The sequence below is a fragment of the Fukomys damarensis genome, unplaced genomic scaffold (assembly GCF_012274545.1).
Source record: "Fukomys damarensis isolate Sample0158 unplaced genomic scaffold, DMR_v1.0_HiC HiC_scaffold_14, whole genome shotgun sequence".
NCBI lineage: Eukaryota > Metazoa > Chordata > Mammalia > Rodentia > Bathyergidae > Fukomys > Fukomys damarensis.
This window is the reverse complement of record NW_022900926.1, coordinates 52743595-52765881: the sequence shown is the minus strand read 5'-3', so window position 1 is coordinate 52765881 and position 22287 is coordinate 52743595. Positions and strand designations below refer to the sequence as shown.

Here is a 22287-nt window from a genome sequence, read left to right as displayed (position 1 = left end):
AAAAAAAAAAAAAAAAAAAAAAAGTTTTGACATCACGTGGTTAGTCTGCCCCAAATCTAAGACAAAAGGAGGGTACACATTATTTTCAAAGAATAATTGTTTTTTTAGCTATTCCTGGCTCAATAAAGATACAATTTAAGGTTAAGATATCTATTAAATTCTTTATTCCATTTTATTAACATGTAGTACAGCCTTAAAAATAAAGTTGATATGACACTCCGCCCTACTTAACCCTCTTCACTGTTAATTTTTTGTTTGTTTTTTTCGTGGTACTGGGAATTGAACCCAGGGCCTCTGCACTGAGTTACATTCCCAGCCCATTTTTTGAGTTGAGGTTCTTGTTAAGTGGCTAAGTTGTTCAGGCTGCATTAGAATATGCAATCCTCCTTCAGCCTACTAGGATGCCCAGCTTTCTCAACTATAATTTTAAGCCCAAACTGTAATGTGTATTTAATGGTAAAGAACCAGAAATAGAACACAGTCAAATACTTTTACTTACTCAATTCAGGGAGTTCTAATTGCACTTTTTTTATATTTGAAAAATTGAGATGTGGATATTTCTTTAAGACAATGGTTTTCCTTTAATTTGTGAATTTATTCAATTTTTAGGCTGTAATCTTTTAATCTTCAACTTTTCCACTTGAAAAAGCTTCCTTTATGGAATGCTAGCATATCACCAAGTTTGTTCACCAGCTCATATTATATGAATTCTAAAATTATCATGGCTACATATTGTGGCTCACATCTGCAATCTAGCACTTTGAGAGGCTGAGGCAGGAGGATTCCAAGTTCCAGACCAGCCTGGGCAATAATAATGAGACCCTGTTCCAAAATTAAGAAATATAAAAAGGGCTAGGGGTACAATGTAATTTGAAAACCCAGTATCACAAAAATTTTTTAAAGATTATATTTGTAATTTCTTTTTACACAAATTCCCCTGTGGCCAATTTTGTATAAGACTGAAACGTACATACTCTTGTCTTTTACCCTGTTTATATCCTTATATGTAATCCCTCACTGGTAAGGTCACCATAATTAGAGGGCTAAATTGAGAACTGATGAGGAAAAAAATGAACTGGTAGTTAAGAGAAGAGGGGTTCGTCTAGGTCCCAGCTGTATAATCCCAAACAAATTACCTTCTCTTCCTGGAGTTTTGTGTCTGGAAGTAGCTGGACTCAAGGATTCCAACTTCTAGTCCTTTAATATTTTTATGTTCTGAATCAGCAGACTTTTTCTTTTTTTTAAGTGCTAGAGATTGAACCCAGGGCTTCACACATGCTAGGCAAACACTCCATCACTGAGCTATATCTATGCCCCAATTTCATGTTCTTAAAGGTAGTTTAGGTCCTACTGTGGTAGCAAAAGAGCAATGTGCATACATAACCTGGAGGGAACCCCCTTAGTACCTATGGAGAACTTTTTCAATCTACTCATGCCACTCTAGTCGGACAAACTTCCGCTCTCATCCTCCATAACTGAACACTCACTATATGCCTTGCACTGAAGTGATGGAGAGATATGGACAATTTTTGCAAAAGCAGCTCCTAAACCTTAAGGATTTTTAAGACAAAGTAACACTTGCCCAAACAGAAAGGATTAAGATGGACATACCAAATAAGAACCTTTACAATGCCATGTCTAATTCTCTGTACTTATATACCAAGCCATCTTTCTGTAACCTCCATTAAAACTCCCTCTAAATAGTGGGAAAGTACAGTAAAAGGTACACACCATTTTTTTAAATTAAAAGAATGTCATGCATTCCATGTTAGCAACAGAGAAAAAGAGCAATAGACCATGAAAAAACGCTCAATATCAATCCTAATGCCCCATTAGAACACAGAAGATCTGCAGTATTAGAGAACAGAAAAGGACTACCTATATAAAATCAGGCACTCCAAACATTTGGCAAACACAAATCTTTAAGTAGAGGTTATGCAAAATACTCAAAAATATAACCCTCCAACACTGAGATGTGCTGGGCTACCTCTGTTCATTTAGGAGAGAAAAATTCAAGTCTTGGTAAATCAGATTAAAACAGGCCTAATAAATATTTTGGTAATCAGTATACCAATAAGCCCCATTGCTATGAAAGTAGTTGATAGTTATTAACTTTTTAGGCTTACAAACGATTTATGCAATTTCTGAAATCTATAAAGAAGCCGAAATGCTTAAGAAATAACATCTAACAGAAGCCCTTAATTATGATATCCTGCTATTCTAAAGTTTTGGATTTCTGTTGCCTTTTTAAAAAACAGTAAGTGCTCCAAACTGTCTGAATTTTTTTCCTTTTCCATTTGATACTCCTCATTGTTTAAACCAAGCCTAGAAGAGAAGCATTTGGCTTATTTGTGATTGTTATAATTTGGCATTCTGAGGCTTGTTATACTGACTGATCATGATCTACTTTATCTCTTCATCTCTCAGCACATCATAACAAGGGCTTCTCCATGTCATTCAGTTAAATAACTGTCTCAGTGGTAGAATTTGCAGGATATTATACTCTTACCACAAAGGTTCTGAAATTGGGCCAGGAGCTCTTCTATTTTCTTTGCTGTGCTGCCAAGCTGATTTTCAGAAGAGGAATTAAAAACCCTGAGACATTTCTGAAGCATAGTCACCAGTTCATCTTTTGCCAACATCCTAGAAAAGAATCAGTGAAAGGAGATTAACAGGAAAATTAATATACCTAAAAACATTTCTTACATATTAAATGTTTCTGCTCAAGACTGTCCAAACTCTTCATTAGTAGTCACCAACTTTCTTTGGTAGAAACTCTCCTCAATTATATGACATTAAGAAGTATTTTTGAAGATATCTCACTATAAAGCTTAGTTTAGAAAATATACAAATATCTGAGTTCACAGCCCAGCTCTGGCACTTACTATAATGTCTTGTTTATAAAATGGAAATAACAACTAATGTAGTTCACAGTTGAGATGGAGACTTAAAAATTAAATGAGAAGATGCAGCTGAAGAATCCAGTACAGTGCTTACCACAAAATTTTAGGTTAGTTTACTTTTCTTTCTGATCTAAATATAAACAGTAGACAAATGTCTACCAAGAATATAACATGCTAAATGCAAGTTTAAAAGGACCAAAAATGTAAGTATCATAATCATTTTTAATTATTACCATTTATACTAGTTTGTGTCTCTTTAATAAACATCAACCAGTAAATGCAATGAATTTCAAACAGGGCTGGCAATTCTGCTTGTTATTTATAGCACACACAGAGTGGCTCAATAGTGCATTCAGGGCCACACAGAAAATCTTTATTAGAAATAGAAACAACACAGATACTGCAAAATTAGGACCCTGTTCTCAGAGGCATTACTTTCAGGATCTCTCCATTAAGATTATACTCAATAACAACATCAAATGGAATCAGGGTCAATATTGGTAATTATTATTTGGTGGCATCACACAGATGTATAAATTTTTAAGACTACAATAGTTATGTTTTAACATTAAACATGAAGAAATAATATATTAAAATCAGAATAGGGTATTCTATATATTATTAAACAACTAATTTAAGTGTGACATTTTGGGGGGGTACTGGGGATCGAACTCGGGCCGTTGCACTTTCAAGGCAGGCAGCGAAACCACTGAGCTAATCCCCAGCCCAAGTGTGACATATTTTAATAAAACAAAATTTGGTTAAATTATTAATATTAGTAAATTAGGAAAAAGACATAAAATAGATGAAACTATTTCTTAATACAAATTAACCAGTTACTTCAACCAAAATTTAAACTTACAAAACAAAAAGCTTACAGCCAGGAAATACAGAAGCTAGTAATGTATGCAAAAAGTAAAATTTTCCCTGGTATTAAGAAAAAGTATAAAATCTTCTCTTCCTATAGTAATTATCTAATATGTCATGTTTATCTGTGGATAAAAGGCAGCTAACAGGTCAAAGAATAATAAGCTAAGATATTTCATTCTTGATAACATCTGAGATTAAAATTTCTGGCATTTATTGCCCTGTGGAATTAATTGTTAGGGGAGTTAAATAAAAGTCACCTGCACTGGAATAATCTGTTAGCCTCACTCAAGTAGACAGGACCAGCAACTGCAGTGGCTTACTTGGAGGAAGAAGAGGCAATGACTGTGGAAGCTCTAATGCACACTAGTAGCCCACTAAGAATTAGCTTCTGGGCTACAAGCAGCCACATTTTGTATCCATTTTGAGCTACAAATAATGGAATCTCAAGGAAGGTCAAGTGTAGCCCCCTCAAAAGGCCACATAAGTTATGTCACATAACTTTGAAACTAAACTTTGTTAGTCATAACTTCTAATGTGATATTTTATTGGAGGAGACAGCTTTTACCTCACATGTAAACTTACAGGGATTCACACAGTTATTATTCCTTTAATTAGCCAAAAATTATGTTCATATGGTTTCCAGAGTAGTAAAAGATTTTACACTTTTCTAAAGTAATCCCTGATTTCATGTAAAAAAAGACGATAAAAAGCTGATTAGAAATAATAACCCAGTAAAATCATTCATTAAATTTTTTCCAGTAAAATTACATAACCACAGAACCAACAAAGATGCCTATCATCATCATTATTCAACATCATTCTAGGCTGTAGTCACAACAATAAAGAACTTAACTGACATTGTGAAATGGGAAGAAAAGGGCTAAAGGTATAGGGAAAGCGGGAAGGGTAGGGGAAAGTTAATAAGGGAAAAAATATGAGAAAATGAAAAAATGGAAATAAAGTGTTTGTAAATGGGGAGGGGAAAAGGGGGTGAAGGGAAGGCAGGGACAAGGGGAAAAAATGAGAACCAAGACCACCTGTCATGTAAAGGTACAAGATCTCAATAATGAATGTAACTACTGTATACCTAAAATGTACCAATGAAGTCAATAAAAGAAAAGAAAAAAAAATCTAAGGACTGTAAAAATATTAGAATAAAGGAACATGTAAATATACATATGATCATGTGAATGTAAGATAAACGTGTGTGTATGTGTAAATACATCCCTACACGTGTTATGAACAAATAATGGAAAAAACAGCATTTTAAAATGTTAACAAAGACAATGGTGCCAGGGGAGGCTGTGTTTTGATTTTCTCTGCAGGCTTCATTTGTGTTTTCATTCTTTGTGGACATGAAATATAACCTAGCAAGTATATCAACATCTAGATCTAGAGGAAAAGAGAAAACAAGATTCTTCTCAACTTGTTAAGCTTTTGGTTGCTGAGCAACCCAGTGTTGAACAAGAGAGGAGAAACCAAATGAATGTTAGGCTATTACAGGTGGGAGACAAACGAAGTACAAAGAGATGATCTTGATGTCAAGGCAGAGTCTGTGTGAGACCTAGTGCCTGCTCAAGTGCCAGAAGTGGACGAAAGGCAATCACAGGCCTAAATAAAGACTAACCAAAACAATGCAAGCTGGTCTTAAATTTTCAATAAAGTTTTACTGTTTTCTCAAGAAAAGCAACAGAAACTACAGAACACAAAATATAGCAAATGTGTAATACCTATTAAAAATATGAAAGTCCTAACTAAAAGAACAGTTTAAGTTCTACTATTCAATATTGTGAAGATACAAACCATTCCAAATTAATCTATACTTCTAGTACCTTGTAAAACAAAATTCCAATGGATATATTTTAAAATCAAATACAATTATTCAAAAATGTATCTAGGAAAATAATTATTTCTGAAAAAGAGAAACAGTGTATATGTACTTCAGTGAATGTAGTGGGGCTATCAATGTACCGAAAAGTGTAAATTAGTAATTAAAATCAGATAGTACTTACCTAGATAAGGACAGACAGGTAAATAAGAGAATACTAATCCAGAAAGAGATAAAGGTATACATGGAAGTTTGTTATATGATAGAGGTGAGTGTTAAATCAGTGTGGGGGGGGGGCCTAGGTATTAGAATAACTATTCTGAAACAAAACCAAATAAAATAAAACAACCAGATCACACTATCTCACATTATATACACAAATATATTTCAGACAGAACAAAAAACCATAAAATAAAACAACCAGATCACACTATCTCACATTATATACACAAATATATTTCAGACAGATAAAACTGTGAGAATGGTGTGGGAAGTGGAAAAAGAATAAGCCTACCAATCAGAAAATACTAGAAGAAAGCAAAGGAAGATATTTAAGCCTGGTAATATCCAGCAACAGCAAGACTACAAGGAAACACTGAAATACTGTTGGGGTGGGTGTATAGCAGTATAATTAATTGTCTTTACATTTTAGACTCAGAAAGTCTACATCTGTGTATTCATTTTTTTGGAAATAATTATTCAAATGTATAAACATATAAGCTTGTGATTACTGTTTGTGATAGTGCAGAATCAGAAACAACCCTAATATATATCAAATAAAGGTCTGATTAAATAAAATGTTATATTTTCAAACTATGGGATATCAGCTGGGTGTAGTGTAGTGATAACACACCTATAATCCCAGCACTCTGGAAAGCTGAAGCAGGAGGATTGGAAGTTTGAGTCCAGCCTGGGTAATTCAGTGACACCTTATCTCAGAATGAATAATAAAAGGGGATAAAGCTCAGTGAGAAGGCCTTGTGTTCAACCCCATGACCCACCCACCTCAAATAAACAAAGAAAGAAAAAAAAAGGGTATTTATGATGAGGCTAAACAAGAAGGTACAATAATATGGAATATTAACGATGGCTAACATTTACCTGTCTATATATGTATCACATGTCACATGATACAATATTTTTTTAGGTAGCTACTATTATTATTCCTGTGTTAAAGATGAGAAAACACAGAGAATTTAACTGATTTTTCTAGGGTCCTAAAGCTTAGTAAAGCTGGAATTTCATCCTGGACAATTTGGTTTACCATGCATGTTCTTACCAACCATGCTGTATTGCATTTCAAAGCACAGTATTCATGGTAGAATATTAGGTAGAGACAGACAGACAGACAGACAGACACACACACACACACACACACACACTACCATGACAAAAACAAAACACAAAAAGCAAAATATGGAAATCATGGGATGCACATTAAATCACAGTATGAGTTTAAAAAAATATATCGGGACCTGGAAAAAAATCTAAAATACAAAGTGCTAATAGTGCACGAATGTTTTTCAAAGTTATAAGAAGTAATGTCAGAAAAATACTGTTATATTCTCATGTACCTTAGTATTAAAGTGACTAAAGCAAGCACTTTGGATAAACCAAGTCTAACTGAACAAAATTACTTGAAAACAATTAAAACTTTAAAAAGTGTAATTCATTCCAATCCATTTGTTACACATGTCTATAATCCTAGCACTCAGGAGGCCAAGGCAAGAGGTACACCATGAGTTTGAGGCTAACCTGTGCTACACAGTGAGTTCAAGGCCATCCTGAACCAGCAAGACCTTGACTCCAAAAGAAAGACACTTAATTTTGTTACAAATAGTAATTCAGATAAACACAAACAAAATTAAGGATTGAGAATGGCTACTAAACTAGCATTTTTTATATTGGGTTTTCAAAATGGGGTTTCAGACACTTAGTCATAAAAACCATCCAATCAATCATTCAAGAGACATGTACTGAATGCCTCTTATACAGGAGGCACCATTCTGGATATCTGAGGTATACTTTGATTAAAAAAAAAAATCGCTTTCCTCATAGAACTTACATTCTAGCTAGGAGTGGGAGAGGCACAGACAAATATTGCCTACAGCATATGTTTAAAATTGATACGTGTTATGGAAAAAATATAACTGGCCAATCCATGGCTCTCACAAGAGATTTTCTGACTATGAGTTCTCAAGTTTCATGCACCATCACTATCAGGCAACTTTGTACTCAAAACTCAAGTTTTTAAATTAAATGAATCATATCATTGAAGACCAGAAGAAAACAAAATAAAAAGACCAGTGAAAAAGTACTGAGATTATCTTTTTCAAAGACTAATAAAGCAACCATGTATGATTGTAACAATGAAACAAAAACCAAAAGGTGTAACTTCCCTTAGTCTAAAAATAGTTCACATTAGATGCTACTTCCTGAAGAAGCTGCCCAAACTCAAAAAGGGAGATTTACCAACCAGACTACTGGATCCCTTAGCACTCATTACAGCTCTTACTACTTTATTGTATTTATCTACTTATCTGACTAAATCTCTCACTTGATTTAAATTCTCTGTAGGTAAGGACTACAGCAGTAGTGTTGAACCTATGGCATGGCTGTTGTTTTTCTTTTAAGAAAAAGATGTTAATGTATGAGTTGTTTTTTCTGAAATATTCAGGTTTATTTTACAGTGTTGGCACTTGGTGATAAATAAGTGGGTTTTGAGTTACACTTTGGGCAGAGGTCTCTAAAAGGTTCGCTATCATCGGACAAGGGTCATCACTGGTCATCAGATCAGTGGCTCAATAAATCAAGCATTAAGGCATTTCTGACTTTGTGATGATAAGGAATTCAATGACCTCAGGCCTTAGCATAGTTTAACTAAGGAGAATAGTTCTTAAACTGGTTTGTATGGGTGAATTTTGCCTTTTGTGAAACACTATGTCCATTTAAGGAATATTGTATTAAATTTTAACACATTTAACACATTTTAATACATTTAACATTGCGTTAAAATAAATTTAAGTCTATCATATGGTTACAAACAACTTTAATAAAATACACTGTAACATATCTATTGATATACTTTAAAAATACAACCTTGAGTTTATAAGAAAGAAAAAAGTTATCAAACCTGTTTAGTCAGTTATTTCTAAATTTTAAAAATTAGCATTTTTTGTCAAGTGTGGTGGTTTTACAACTCCAGTAGTAGTAGTCCCAGCTACTTGGGAGGCTGGGACAGGAGGAACACAATTTTCCGGCCAGCCAGTCTCAAAATAAAAAACAAAAGGGCTGGGGATGTGACTCAGTGTTTAGAGCACCACTGACTTTGATCCTTAGTATTGCAATCAATCAATATTTCTTACCTGTATATTTATTTATTTTACTAGTAAAAAATTAATAGTGGCACTAAATGCTCAATAAAAAAAACTTAACATAAAAATTCAGATCTTTTTTTCCTGTCTAGTGAGATAAAAACTATTGTTCACTAATAAGAGATTATCTCAATGCAGTTTTGGAACCAATTGAGACCAACTGATTAAAGCCATCCAGTTTTCTCATGGTTAAAAAAAATTCCCCTTTTCTCCCCCCTCAAAAAAATTTTAAACTGTTTTTTTATCCCCTCTATTTTCTAGAAGCTATTTCTTTTTTTTGCGGGGGGGTTGAGACAGGGTCTATGTAGCCCAGACTGGTCTTGAACTGAAGCGATCTTCCTGCCTCAGCCTCCTGAGTGCTGGGATTACAGGCATGCACCACCATGCCTGGTTTAGAAGCTATTTCTTAAGCATAATCCCAGGACCATTTTTCTGAATATACTAGAATGTTTGTTAAATGTAGGTTTATGATGACCACGTGTATTATTAATCTCTGTACTATTTCTGTCAGAAAACACTTCATGCTGAGTGCTTTATAAAGAAAAGAGGTCTACCTGGCTCACGGATTTGGAGGATGAAAGTCCATGATTTGACAGCCCTATTAGTTTAGTCTCTGGTAAGGGTTCCTTGCCTGCACCCCAACTTGGTAGAGGTATCATAGTTAGACAGGAAGCCAGACAGCGGGGAGGGACCAATCTTGCTTTTGTGTAACAACACATTCTCAGGAGAAGTAACACTCTATAAAACCTCCACTAATCCTGAAGACGGTGTCCCCAATGATCTAATAACCTTGCATTAAGCTCTATATCCTAAAGGTTCTGCCATTGCTTAATAATACCACAATGGGGACCAAGCTTCCAAGGCATGAAACGTTGGGGGACAAACCACAGCACCATCACGTCTGGTTTCTCATCAGTATCACAGTGTCTACTTTCATTTATAAGTCTACATACACCCTTTGCTGAGATGATGTATATAGGTTAGGGTTCTCTAGAGGAACAAGATCAACAGAAAATGTAGATATAACTACTGAAAGAGAAGGGACTGTTACATTTTCAGTTGCATGCAGGATAGTCATATTGTGCTAGGTGGAATTATGAAGCAGTTATCACCTTTATTTGGAGATTAACTGGTTGAAGGAGATGTGCTTGGTTATGAGGTTGACAGGGAAGAGATGTCATGGTTAGGGTGGGGTGTCAACTTGCTGGCTTTGGGATATGTATGCCCCAGAGACTCATGGAGCATACTCTCTTCATACAGTAACAATATGTGACCAAATAATCACAGGTTTTCCTTTAAAAACTGTTAAGTTCAAAAACAAGGTAACACCAGCGGAGGAATGGATGTTACTACATTAAAAATACCATCAGCTATAAGCATGAATTCAAGATATTTACAAATATTCTTAGACACAACATGGCTACTTATGAAACTTTTTGGCAAAGCAGAGTTCTGGAGGAAGGTGCTATTGACAAAAAAAGAAAAGGAAACAAAAAATTACCTCAGCAGCTGCAAGGCTGATACATACTCCTCTGAATCCCATATGTTCTTTTCTAAACATGTGCAGTACAACTCTCTGATCTGTAAGTGAACATTTGTGAGAAAAATGAAACACTAAACTGGCAAAATCATATACAGTCAACACTCAAAAATGTAATGCTATTAAAAACAACCATGGTAGTGCATGCCTATAATACACCACTCAGGTGGATGAGCCAGGAGGATCACTGCAAGTTCGAGAGCAGCCTAGGTGACACAGTGAGTTTAAGGTCAGCCTGAAGTTGATAGCGAGACTTTTTTTTTTTGGTACCGGGAATCAAACTCAGGACCTTTCGCTTGCAAGGCAGGCAGTGGAACCACTGAGCTAAATCCCTGGCCCCAACAGTGCAACTCAAAAAACAAAAATAAAACAAAACAAAACAACAACAACAAAAAAACCCAAGGGCTAGGATTTATTTAGCTCAGTGGTTCTGCCGTCGCAAGCCTAAAGTCCTGAGTTCGCTCTCCAGTGCCAAAATAAAAACAACAACAAAAATCAAACCAAAATAAAAGTCACACCCATATTCTTTAGATGATAATAATGCTTGCTTCGACAGCACATATGCTAAAATTTAGAGGACAACAGGCTTGGAATGTATCACACAGTTGACATTGTAAGTATATAACTTACATAAAAGTAAAATGAGACTATATTGGGATTAACTGATATTACCAGCCACTCTGTAGCAAGAAAATGATTAAACTGTAAGGAGGGTGTTTACTGAATGTCCAATGGCAGGCATTGTCTCAGAAATAAATCACTGTTATACACTTATATTTGTTCTCTAAAACTCGGAGTTATGATCTGCTAATTAGGAATTCTTCCATTATCAGCTACTCTAAGATGGTCCACAGGGTCAGTTGAGCATGTCTCCTTTAATTCTTGGTGTAATGCAAACTTAACCAGTAAGCATTCTCAATCAGATTTCTTTTTTTAGATCCCTACTAAGAGTACAGGCTCTCTCAATAAGTGAAAAGGAAATGTTAAACAAGAAAGGTTTAAGTGCTTTGGTACAAATACACTGTAGGGGGAAACTATCACTGTAATTCATGTAGCTATTTCTAGCTGTGGCCATCAGAACAAAATAGACTTGTTTCAATTACCAGTTCTGTATATAGCTGGAATGGATTGTTCTCTTATTGTAAGAATTGGATCTATTTCAAATTCTAATGCCTGACTGCTGCAGAAATCAAAGCCAGAAAGTACTATTCTTCCTACTTTGCAGATTCCAAATGAGGAAGTTTTATTTATTATATATTAATTATTTATTTACCTGTCGACCTAGTGGGTACTTGGGAAGAGAACTGGTGAAATTATGAAGACATCGCAAAACCAGGAAATAATTCACATGGTAAATATGCAGATCTTCTAGTAATGATTGTGTCTCTTCCTAAAAATCACATGATATACTGTTAATACGTAAAGCAGTAAAATCAAATAACAAAATCTACTTCATGGATATATATCTAATTTCTAGAAAACTGACAAAAGGATTCATAGTTATAAAACAGATGCTTTAATTCATAAAAATTTGAAATACCCCCAGGATAAAACTGAGTATCAAGTCTGGTGATATTTTATACACATCAAATTTTTTACTGTAATTTAACCTCATTAAATATCTCCAGCACTGCTACAGTACCTTGACCCCAAAATTAGAAGTGCACAAGAGAGCAGCTTATCATATACCTGCCTGTGTCAGTCACCTGGTACATGCTACAGGGAAAGGAAGGGCCACTACTCTCTGCCTTACTGGCATTAGAACTGTACCAATATAATCAATCAATAGTTGCTGAAGGTCTGCTTATGATTTCCTAAAGTTGTACTGCTTGAGTGTGTCTGGAGGGGAAAAAAAGAAACTGGAAGAAACGCAGTTGATTCTGATTAAATCACTACCTCTCAATGAGCCTCTCCAATACTGGTTTTACTCAATTTACTACTTGAGACAAGAAAAATGAAAAGCAGAAATCTAAGGACAACAGGTTTAATAGTTTACAATCCAGCGAGGACATTATGAGGCATAGTGTCTTAAAAAACCCTGGTGGACTACGCCTGCAAATCAGTTTCAAAAGGTCCATGGCAGGGACGGTATGCTTTATATAGTATTCTGAAATGGTTTAGAAATTATAATAAACCATAATCCTATAAAGCATTTTCCAGGTTTAATTCCTTTTATAACTGCTTACTTCTTAAAAACATTATTATCTGTAGCATGGTCTTCACATTTTTTCTCCTTTAAGAAGTCAAATAAAGGATTTTATGATAGGCCAGTGGAGGCAAACCTGTGGCATGTGTGCCACAGCAGGCTGTTAGTTATCACTGAAAACTCTAAAAGGTTCGCCATCACTGCACTAAGCTGTTTATCCTTCAGTAACTTTTTGCAAATTATTTTTCAATGATCAACCACACAGAAAATAACATCTCCTTTATCAATCAACTCAAGCAAATCTGATATATTTTTTTCTAAATTCTAACTCATTTAGAAATAAATGCCTTGGTCAACAAAGTTTGGGCCATTATTAGAAAATACAAATGACAGAAAAGCTCTTGGAACCCAGGTGTTTTACCTCCAATTGTTCGAGTTAATTAGTAATTCTTAAAAGCCTACATTTCAACAAAAGTAGTCATAATCACAGAGTATTTTTATTCTATTTTGACTGTATGCTATGAGATTGTAAAAAGGTATGAATTGTTTGCTGTGATGTATGCTAAAATAGATTTTAAATAAGGAAGTATTCTGAAGAAAAGGAATCTATTACTTAATAATAATTATTCCTTACACTATTTTTGTTCTACCTATTTTCTTTTGTCTTGTGGAGTGAATATATGTACAAGTACCTTCATGGTACAATAGACAGGAAGATCTTCATTGAATTTACCTGGATGAGGAGGGGAAAAAAAAAATACAGGGCAATGTTGCATATTCAAGGAAATATGCCCTGGAGAGAATGGTATGAGGGCTCTGAACATGTTTTCCCCTTAGGTACTTTTATTCCTCCATGTGATATGACTCTGTTTAAAAATGTTTTCAGTTTTTTTTTTCCACCATAAAACAGAAAAGACTATTTTCCATCTGATGCTCAAGTAAAGAAAGGGAAGCTTGTTTCCAATACTGGGGGAAAAAACTGAGGGAAAGTCTACTGTACCTTTCTAAAGGATTTTTCAAAGTAACTGTGACCATCCCAGTTTGACTTATGTACTGACTTCAAAACTTAAGAAAGATTCTTCTGCTACATTTTTGTTTTTTTCAGTTGTAACAGAAAGTATTACAAATGATTAACTTTTTCAAAGAACCATTCCTCTAAATTCTCTGTCTCACAGAGTTTTGTCTGTTTTGTTTATTTCTGTATTAGGACCTAATTTAATAATGCAGGGCTGGGGATTTAGTTTAGTGGTTCTGATGCCTGCCTTGCAAGTGCAAGGACCCGAGTTTGATCCTCGGTACAAAAAGAAAAAAAAAGGACACACATCTGTCAAAGCCAGGACAATTTCTAATGTATTATTTTAATACATTTAAGACATTATTTAATAAAATCAATCCTATAAAGTTTTTAATCTATGAGAAAAATTTCCCACTTAATGTGCTACAGCAGCACCACACTACACACATGCAAACACAAAGCCTGTTGAGACATTAATCTTACTTTCTGTTCATTAAATTTTTTTCTCAGTCATCTTCTCTGTATACTAGTCATAGCTGCTGATATTTTATTATGTAACTATGATTGGGATGATTCTTGTTAATACAGATATACTTTGTTTTGTTTTGAGATAGGTCTCACTAAGTAGTTCAGGTTGGCTTTGAATCAAACTTGCAGTGATCCTCCTGCCCCAGGCTCCCAAATGCTTGAATTACAGGCACGCACCAGGACACCTACACTTTATTACAGAAACATGAAGACAACTTCGACACAGTTACAGGAATTGTACTATCTCTCTGCTCTAAGAAACAGTGCAGATACATAGTAGCCTTCTCACTTTTCCTTACTAATGGCACTTCAAGTTTAGAACCTTTCTATATGCCGACTTAGAATTTTTTCTTCCAAATTCTTGCATGGTAAGTTCTGTTCCATTAAGTCTTAACTCATAATTCACCTCACAGTGAGGCCCTTGGCTAAAATTTCAGTTCCACTTCGCATGCACATCAAACTACATATTCCCTGTCTCTGTTTCACTGTTAGTATTTACACTAGAATATATATTTTATTTATTTATCTTGCTGTCTTCTTGGTAGAATGCAAACTCCATGAAGCAGGAATTTTGTCTGTTTTATCTCTATTTTCATACTGTAGCACCTAAATTAATATTGGACACAGAATAGGTTCTCAAAAAATCTGTTGAGTGAAGAAGTACATTCATGACAGCCACCATTCAGTCTAAATAAGAGCAACCACTTGTCTGGCTGGATGTAACCTACATTTGAATATTCGTCATTTTTTAAATGAAGACAAAAATCTGAATTTATGTCAATTTCTTAACTTAAAAAAGTTGACTTAAAAAAAAAAGATACTGACCTAGAAAACTCACATTATTAAGCTGTGAAATGTCACTTACGTGTAATATACTCTCTTAAGTCTGTCAATTCTAACCTTGTCAGTCCTGTCTGTCATTCATTAAAAATGATTCTTATATTAGGTCATTCATGAGGTGTGATAAAAATATAGTTTAAATAAAAAATATTGACAACAGTAAAGGACACATGACCATTAGTCTGCCTCAAAGCATTTCACCTTGACTCGAGCACTTACTCATTATTCCTGCCATTTTCTGAAGCAGTTCTAGAAGTTCTTGAATCTTTAGCTGCACTATCATAGCTGCCTTGATGTCCTAAGTCTATTCAAATGTTTATTTTCATGGTCGTTTTGACTGGGAAAGAGCCAGAAGGCACATGTTGCCAGATCTGGTGAATAAGGTAGATGAGGATATACTGTGATAGCTTTACAAACTCTCCCACTGGATGTCATGCAGCAACAGCATTCACTGCATTTTTTATCACACTTTGTAAAAATACCCATGAAAGAGAACTTCCAGAATTGCTTCAGAAAGTGTTAAGAACTATGGGATAAATGTGTTCAAAGTGAGAAGTATTCTGAGGGGGATTAACAGCCATGTGTATTTGTAATACATTAAAAAAAAATTTAACATTCACTATATTTTTAAATCACCACTTGAACTTATGTTATCATTTTCTTTGGAGAAGTCAACATGTACATAAAACTTGAATATATACACAAGGAAAAAAACAACAGAAGAATTACATTTGCTGTGATACTTTGCTTTTGCATTTACTTCTCACCTAATTTTCATAGCATTTGCCACTTTGGTGTCTAGAATTGTATGGCTGAGGTAAAGAGTAAACTAGAAGATTTAAAGAAAGCATGTGAGAACAACTGCAAATTTTTGCCATTTGTTCTTTTCAGTCAATTAACTTATCTTTAAAAGCTGGTAAAAGAGATAATATTGCATTTTGGAATTAAAAAATAATAGCTGAAAGTACAACATCTTATCATCTCACTATAAATAAGCCTTATTTTTGTTAGTGAGAAATGTTGGCTGGCAATGTTTGCCAGACTTGACTCAGTGTATTATAGCTATCTGAGAGTGCTAAGGAGAGCTTTCTCCTAGATTTTAGATGGTTGAGTGCCGGTTTTTTCCTATCTCTGCCTTTTGCTCTCTGTACACCTGCCCTGGTAGTTTAGATCAGGAAAGTGATGCGATTAAACGTTTGAGTTTAAATTGCCAATTCCTGACACAGTAGGCTAACACCTAGCTCATTTATTTATTTTTTAAAATTTTCTAATAGGTAACTCATTTAATGATGTGTGATAGATGACAGTATTTTTCCTTCTTTTAAACACACTATTTTTTCTAATAGATTTTCCCCCTCTTTCTGCCGTTTAGGTCTATCAAAACTGAAGAAGAGCTGCTACCAAAAATGAAAAGTAAGCCTCTACCAGACTCCTGAACTAATTTTGTGCCATATGTTCATAAATCACCATGATAAACATGCTAAATGGTGAAAAGAAATCCTTTCTTCACCTTTAATTTGCTCTGTGATCTCAGCTATCTCACTTCTCTCTTGGCTACAGTTCTTCATTTGTAAAACAGGGTGGTGACTTAGCTTATCCAGTAATAATCTATTACAATTCTAAGTTCAAGATTTATTTTCCATTCTCTATGGATTTAAACTCTGACAGGCATGGAAACACTGAAACATTAACGAGTCAGAATAATAAAACTTCAAATGTCACCTGCCAGGGATTGAATACATTTTCTGCATAACACAGTTTAATCCTTTAAGGGCTGAAGATATGCCAAAGAGCTACAGTAAAAGGAAGAGTTGAATATAATTATAAAAACTGATTTCCTTATATAAAGTCTATGGAATCAGTCATTCATTAAATATGCTGAACATAATGTAATTTCTTCTGCCAGAACAGGATCAACATGAATAGCAAATCACTAAAAGTAAAGTAGACAATGGAGCTGGTATAGAGCACAGCATTAGCAATGGCGTTGAAATTTGATTATCATTATTATTTTGTTTTTTTGGTACCAGTGAATGAACTCGGGTCCTTGTGCTTGCAAGGCAGGCCCCTGAACCGCTGAGCTGAATCCCCGGCCCCTATGATTATTTTTAAAGCAGTTTAGAAATATTACCTGGTGTGTGTGTGTATGTGTGTGTAAGTTTATAATGACATATATTTCTGTGCAAAGGAGGGGGTTGTTTCCCTTTTTTTCTTTAACTGGAGCAGCAGCATACAGGGGGACATGACACTTGGGCAGCTTCACATAGCTGCCTGACTTCAGGAGATGCTTTCTCATACCAAGTGGTTTCCGAAAAGCTTCCAAGAATTTACATTTCCTTTTAACTTGCCATAATATTTGAAAACTCCATTTCTGATTTCTCAAACACTAATAAAGGACATTAGGCACCTCTTGTCATCTTGCATTACTTTTCCATGAATTGTTTTACAAAGTATATGGGGCTTTAATGTCAGGCCTGGATATTAATGCCAGATACCATCTACATTTACTAATTATGATACTTTCCAACAGGCAAGTTACTTAATAATTTAAGTCCCTCTTCTTACTGAAGGACTTAAAAGATGTGGTAGCTGGAGCTCATAATGAGACAATGAATAAAACTACCTACTAATTGGGAAAACCCCCTCTCCCCCTCACAACATCTGCACATAAGGTATAAAAGGAGCAGTTTCGCACAATTTAAAAAACCTTCCCAGTTTCAAGGCAGAGTCTTTTTCTTTATTATCAAATAATGATGGCAATTATGCAAACATGATGTGAGGCCATAATCTTCAAAGCTCTCTTTAATATCTGACTTGAAACAAACTGCAGGCACAAACAATAGCAAAAATTGCATCTTTTAAATTATAGTCATTCTGAAAGCTCTGTATAAGACACTTTTGACAGCTTATTTTTTCATGAAATATATTTTCACATATTAAGGTTTTAGCAGTGTAAGAAAAAATATGAGGCAAGCAAGTAAGGATTAACAAAGCAATACTATGGGGTGAAACATGGTAAAAATATATAGTTTCATCTTATTTCATTTAAAACTTTACTTGGATAAATTAATTGGATTTACTTCAATAAACTAATTTATCTTCAATTACACATAATTTGGTGTCAAACCTAATTTGTCACTAAAGTAAATTTTTACTGGGGAATCAAAATGATATCATCAGTTAGCAACAATTATTATTCTGTTTAATGAAAAGTAAATGAAACCATCAAATGCCAGAGACAAAAGAAACTTTAAGGACTATATGGTTAACATCCTTTTATAGGGTTTGAAAGCTACAGATTCATCAATTTTGAATTAATGCAAGTTTGTGCAAACTTATTCTGCCCAAATTAGGAAAACGTGACTAGCACTTGTTAGAGTACACCTTCTGACCACTGTGCCTGGCCGTACTGTGCAACTCAGAAATTCAAAACTGCACAGAATGGCCTTCGAAAGCCCCACACCTTAGTACAAAATTCCTAGTAAGTCTTCAACAAATATACACGGTTCAGGCAACTGAATTTTTTTTAATGAAAAGTACACTTTAAAAAAATTAATTTCTTAATAATGTATTTGGATTATCAGTCTGTGTTGCATAAATTTGTTTATTTCATATCCTTTTATTGCTGCCATATATATGTATATTTGAAATTTTTATTTAGTATCTGCATTTCTTGTTGTCATATATGTTTGTAATCTTTAATAAAAAAAAATTTCCAAAAAAATTCATTCTGAAGTTGATCAAGAACAAAGCTGGCATGCTGCCTTGAAGCAGCATCTACGAAAGTTATGGATCCATAATTTTGAGGGAGTTGGAGGGCTTAACATCTTGAGCCCAGTGATTCTCAAAGAATGGTCTCCAGATAAGCAGCGCCATCACCCTAAACCCTGCAAAAGTGAAATTCTTAGTCCCCACTTCAGAGCTATTAGACACTTGAGGATGAAGCCCAAAAATCTGTGTTTTAACTAGACCTCTGTGTGATTCTGCTGCAAACTAAATTTAAGAACCACTGGTTTAGCTCATCAGGAAGCAAAGCAGATTTTTAGGACAAAGACAGTCTGTATAAATTTCTCTGGAGTACATTTTGGAGTATATTTTGAGATTTGCCTCTTAGAAATGTGCATATAGGGCTTGGGATTTAGCTTAGCAGTTTGGTGGCCTGCCTTGCAAGCGCAAGGACCCGAGTTCAATTCCCAGTACCACAAAAAAAAAAAAAAAAAATGTGCATATAGAAAATGAATAGAAATTAAAATACTCTAAATGTAGGCATGTCTATATGACAACAGTGTTGCCTATATTGTTATATACAGTATATGTATAATACAAATTACAAAAAATTATATATTTATATTGATATGTTACTTTTTATGGTAGTAAAAAATGTAATAGTGGCATTACTTATATGTGTAAAAATTTTATAGCTGTATTTGTTTCCAACTCACTTTCATTTTCTGATAAACTTTGTCACTAATGTTATGAAGAAATCATACTAGGAATTATTATCCTATTTGGTAGGTAAGAAAATTGAGGCTTAATGCGGATAAGCATTTTTTTTTTAAAGTACACATAGCTAATAAATAGCTGGAGTTCAAACGCAAGATTTCTGAGGTGAAGAGCAAGACTTTTGCCCTATATCATTTAGTACCATATTATCACTAATTTTTATATAACTATAAAAAGCATTATAAGAATAAAATATTCAAAGATACTTTTATTCTAAACTACAAAATCAACAGACACACATTAATTTTTTCATAAACATTTATCTGCCCTTTGAATTTAGCAGGTAGCCTATAGATAATTTTTAAAAAACAAGAGTACAAATCTTTGCACTTTTCCATATTTCTGTGTGTCTTGAATACAGCAAAGATAGTAACAAGCAGGGGTTGTAGTCCAAAAGAACGTGTAGAGTATAAATATACAAAACATCACTGAAAAAAATAGGTATAAATGTCAGGCTATTTTTATAATAGACATACCATTCCTTTATCATCTCAATGCTTAAATGGTTCTCCAAAAAAAAGCTAGCTTCTGAAAATACCCTTTGATAGAAAAGTCTAGCAAGAAACACACTTGGCAATTAGCTGACTCAGGAGAGCTAATTTAGCTAATCTTAAAATGAAACACATAGTAATATATTCATTCTCAGTGATTCTTAAGTTTCTTCTCTTAGAAATAACCTTCATATGGTCTAAGGACTTTCTATTCTGCTCTGTAAAGGTGACAGAGCTTATTAAAATGATTATTGAATCCAACCTAAAGTTGACTTTTTTATTATGGCCCACTGTGTATTTTGCAATGGAAATAATGTTTAACAGAGGCCATTCACAAAATAGTTTGAGATTCTTACAATGTAGGTTAATTCGTATTTAGAACTAGAAAGAATACATGCCCTCTAGGAACTAGCCTTCTTTTGTTCAAAATTTGAAAACAGGTCTGAGGACATAGATCAGGGGTAAAGCATTTGCCTAACATATTTAAGGCCTAAGTTCAATTCCCATCATTATCAAAAAAATAAGAAAGCTGTATGTATCAGCAAAATTCACACACTGCACTAGGGCTTACCTTGAAGATTTTCTTAATGTTATTATAATATTCTAATAGTGTTTTTCTTAGATAGGCAAGAGGAATAAAAAAAAAAGAAATGAGATGTTTCTAAATGTCTATCAACAAAAGGTTTATTAAATAAAATGAAGATATACTCATTCAACAGAATATGTATTCCACTCTTTAGTATTAATATGGAATGACTTAAGATTAAGTACAAAACAAAGCAAGATGCAGGATAGTACATTTACCTTCCTAAAGAGAGAGCTCTTAATATATGTAATTGCTTGCAAATATGGAGACAAAATCCAGAACACTATGTAAGAAACTGGTAACACTGTGTCCAGAAAAGAGAAATGGGCACTTAGGAGACTTTTCTCTGAACATTATCTTTACTTTTCGAATTACGTACAATGTCCAAATATTATGTATTCAAGAAAGAAAAAAATATATTTTTTTGATATTCTCTGTGTTGTATGGCTAACATAACTTTCTAAACTCATTAATTCTTTCCTGGCATTATGTTATAAATATATGATAATATATTTCCAAATCAAATCAATACTCATTTAGAAGTAGGTGCCAAAGCTGCTTGACTTCTCTATGCTTTTATTTATGACAGCCTTTAAAGGAATATTAAAATGAGATTGCCTGAAGATTCCAAAACTGTTAAGGGGACAGAAATCCAGAGAGCAGATCTCTATAGATCTAAAATTCCTTCCAAAAGAGACTATAAAAGAAATCTAGTGTTCTTGATAATATTTTTTCTTATTTAAATGTTTTATCTGTATGTACATGTACTAACTTCCTATGATAAATCTAACCATTATATACAGCAAACATGTACTAATGAAAAAAATACCATGAAAAAAAACCCTATCTTTCAGAGTAGAGATTTTGTATCATCTTTAATATTCACGTTCTAAATGACTACTAAGGCTTAGTACTTCACTATGCAAATATTAGAATATACAGATATATTTTATAACATTTCACAGAATAAATGTATATACGTATATTCTTTTTCATGAAGAGAAAAAACAAGAGAATGAAACTGAAACAAATATTCACATTCCTACCTTTAAAAATCTGTCATTGGTCAGTAGTGCAACTTGCTTTTCTGAGGCTTGTTTTTCAACATACCTAAAAGTTTTACCATCCACATACACAAAAAAGAATATTAAACATTTGCACTAACATATTGAGAAAAATAACTATCTAGATTGATGGTCACATTTTTTTCACATCTTTCTCAATAATGAACTCAAGGTGATAGTTCTGGCCTAATATATCATCTATATATAATAGTCTAATTATAAACAAAGGCCATATATCCCAGAAAATAATTATTTCTGCAAATAACTGGAGAACTTGCAAATTGTCCCTGTGTAAAAATATTTTCTTTATGGTAAATTCTAAACAACAAAGAAACCCTACCATTTAAAAAAGAATATATTGCTATAAACAAAAGCAAAAAAAAACCTATTCTATTCCTCACTTCAAAAACAACTGTATCTGGCCGGGTGTGGTGGCGCACGGCTGTAATCCCAGCACTTGGGAGGCTGAGGCAGGAGGATTGCTGCAGTTTGAGACCAGCCTGGGCTACATAGTGAGTTCCAGGGCAGTCTCAACTACATAATGAGACCCTGTCTCAAAAAGCCAAAAAGCCAAAAAGCCAAAAAGCCAAAAAAAAAAA

General features: G+C 34.0%; 1 protein-coding gene across 3 annotated transcripts in view; it reads right to left on the bottom strand.

Moving 5' to 3' along the window:
* Orc3 (origin recognition complex subunit 3) overlaps positions 1-22287 on the bottom strand; it is a 61378-nt gene that overhangs the window by 10577 nt on the left and 28514 nt on the right. For all 3 annotated transcript variants that reach the window (XM_010633265.3, XM_010633266.3, XM_010633267.3), the window contains exons 11-14: positions 21671-21734; positions 11789-11905; positions 10477-10556; positions 2510-2643 (exon numbers count right to left, since the gene is read on the bottom strand). In XM_010633265.3, the coding sequence (XP_010631567.1) occupies positions 2510-2643; positions 10477-10556; positions 11789-11905; positions 21671-21734 (395 nt within the window). The remainder of the gene's footprint in view (positions 1-2509; positions 2644-10476; positions 10557-11788; positions 11906-21670; positions 21735-22287) is intronic.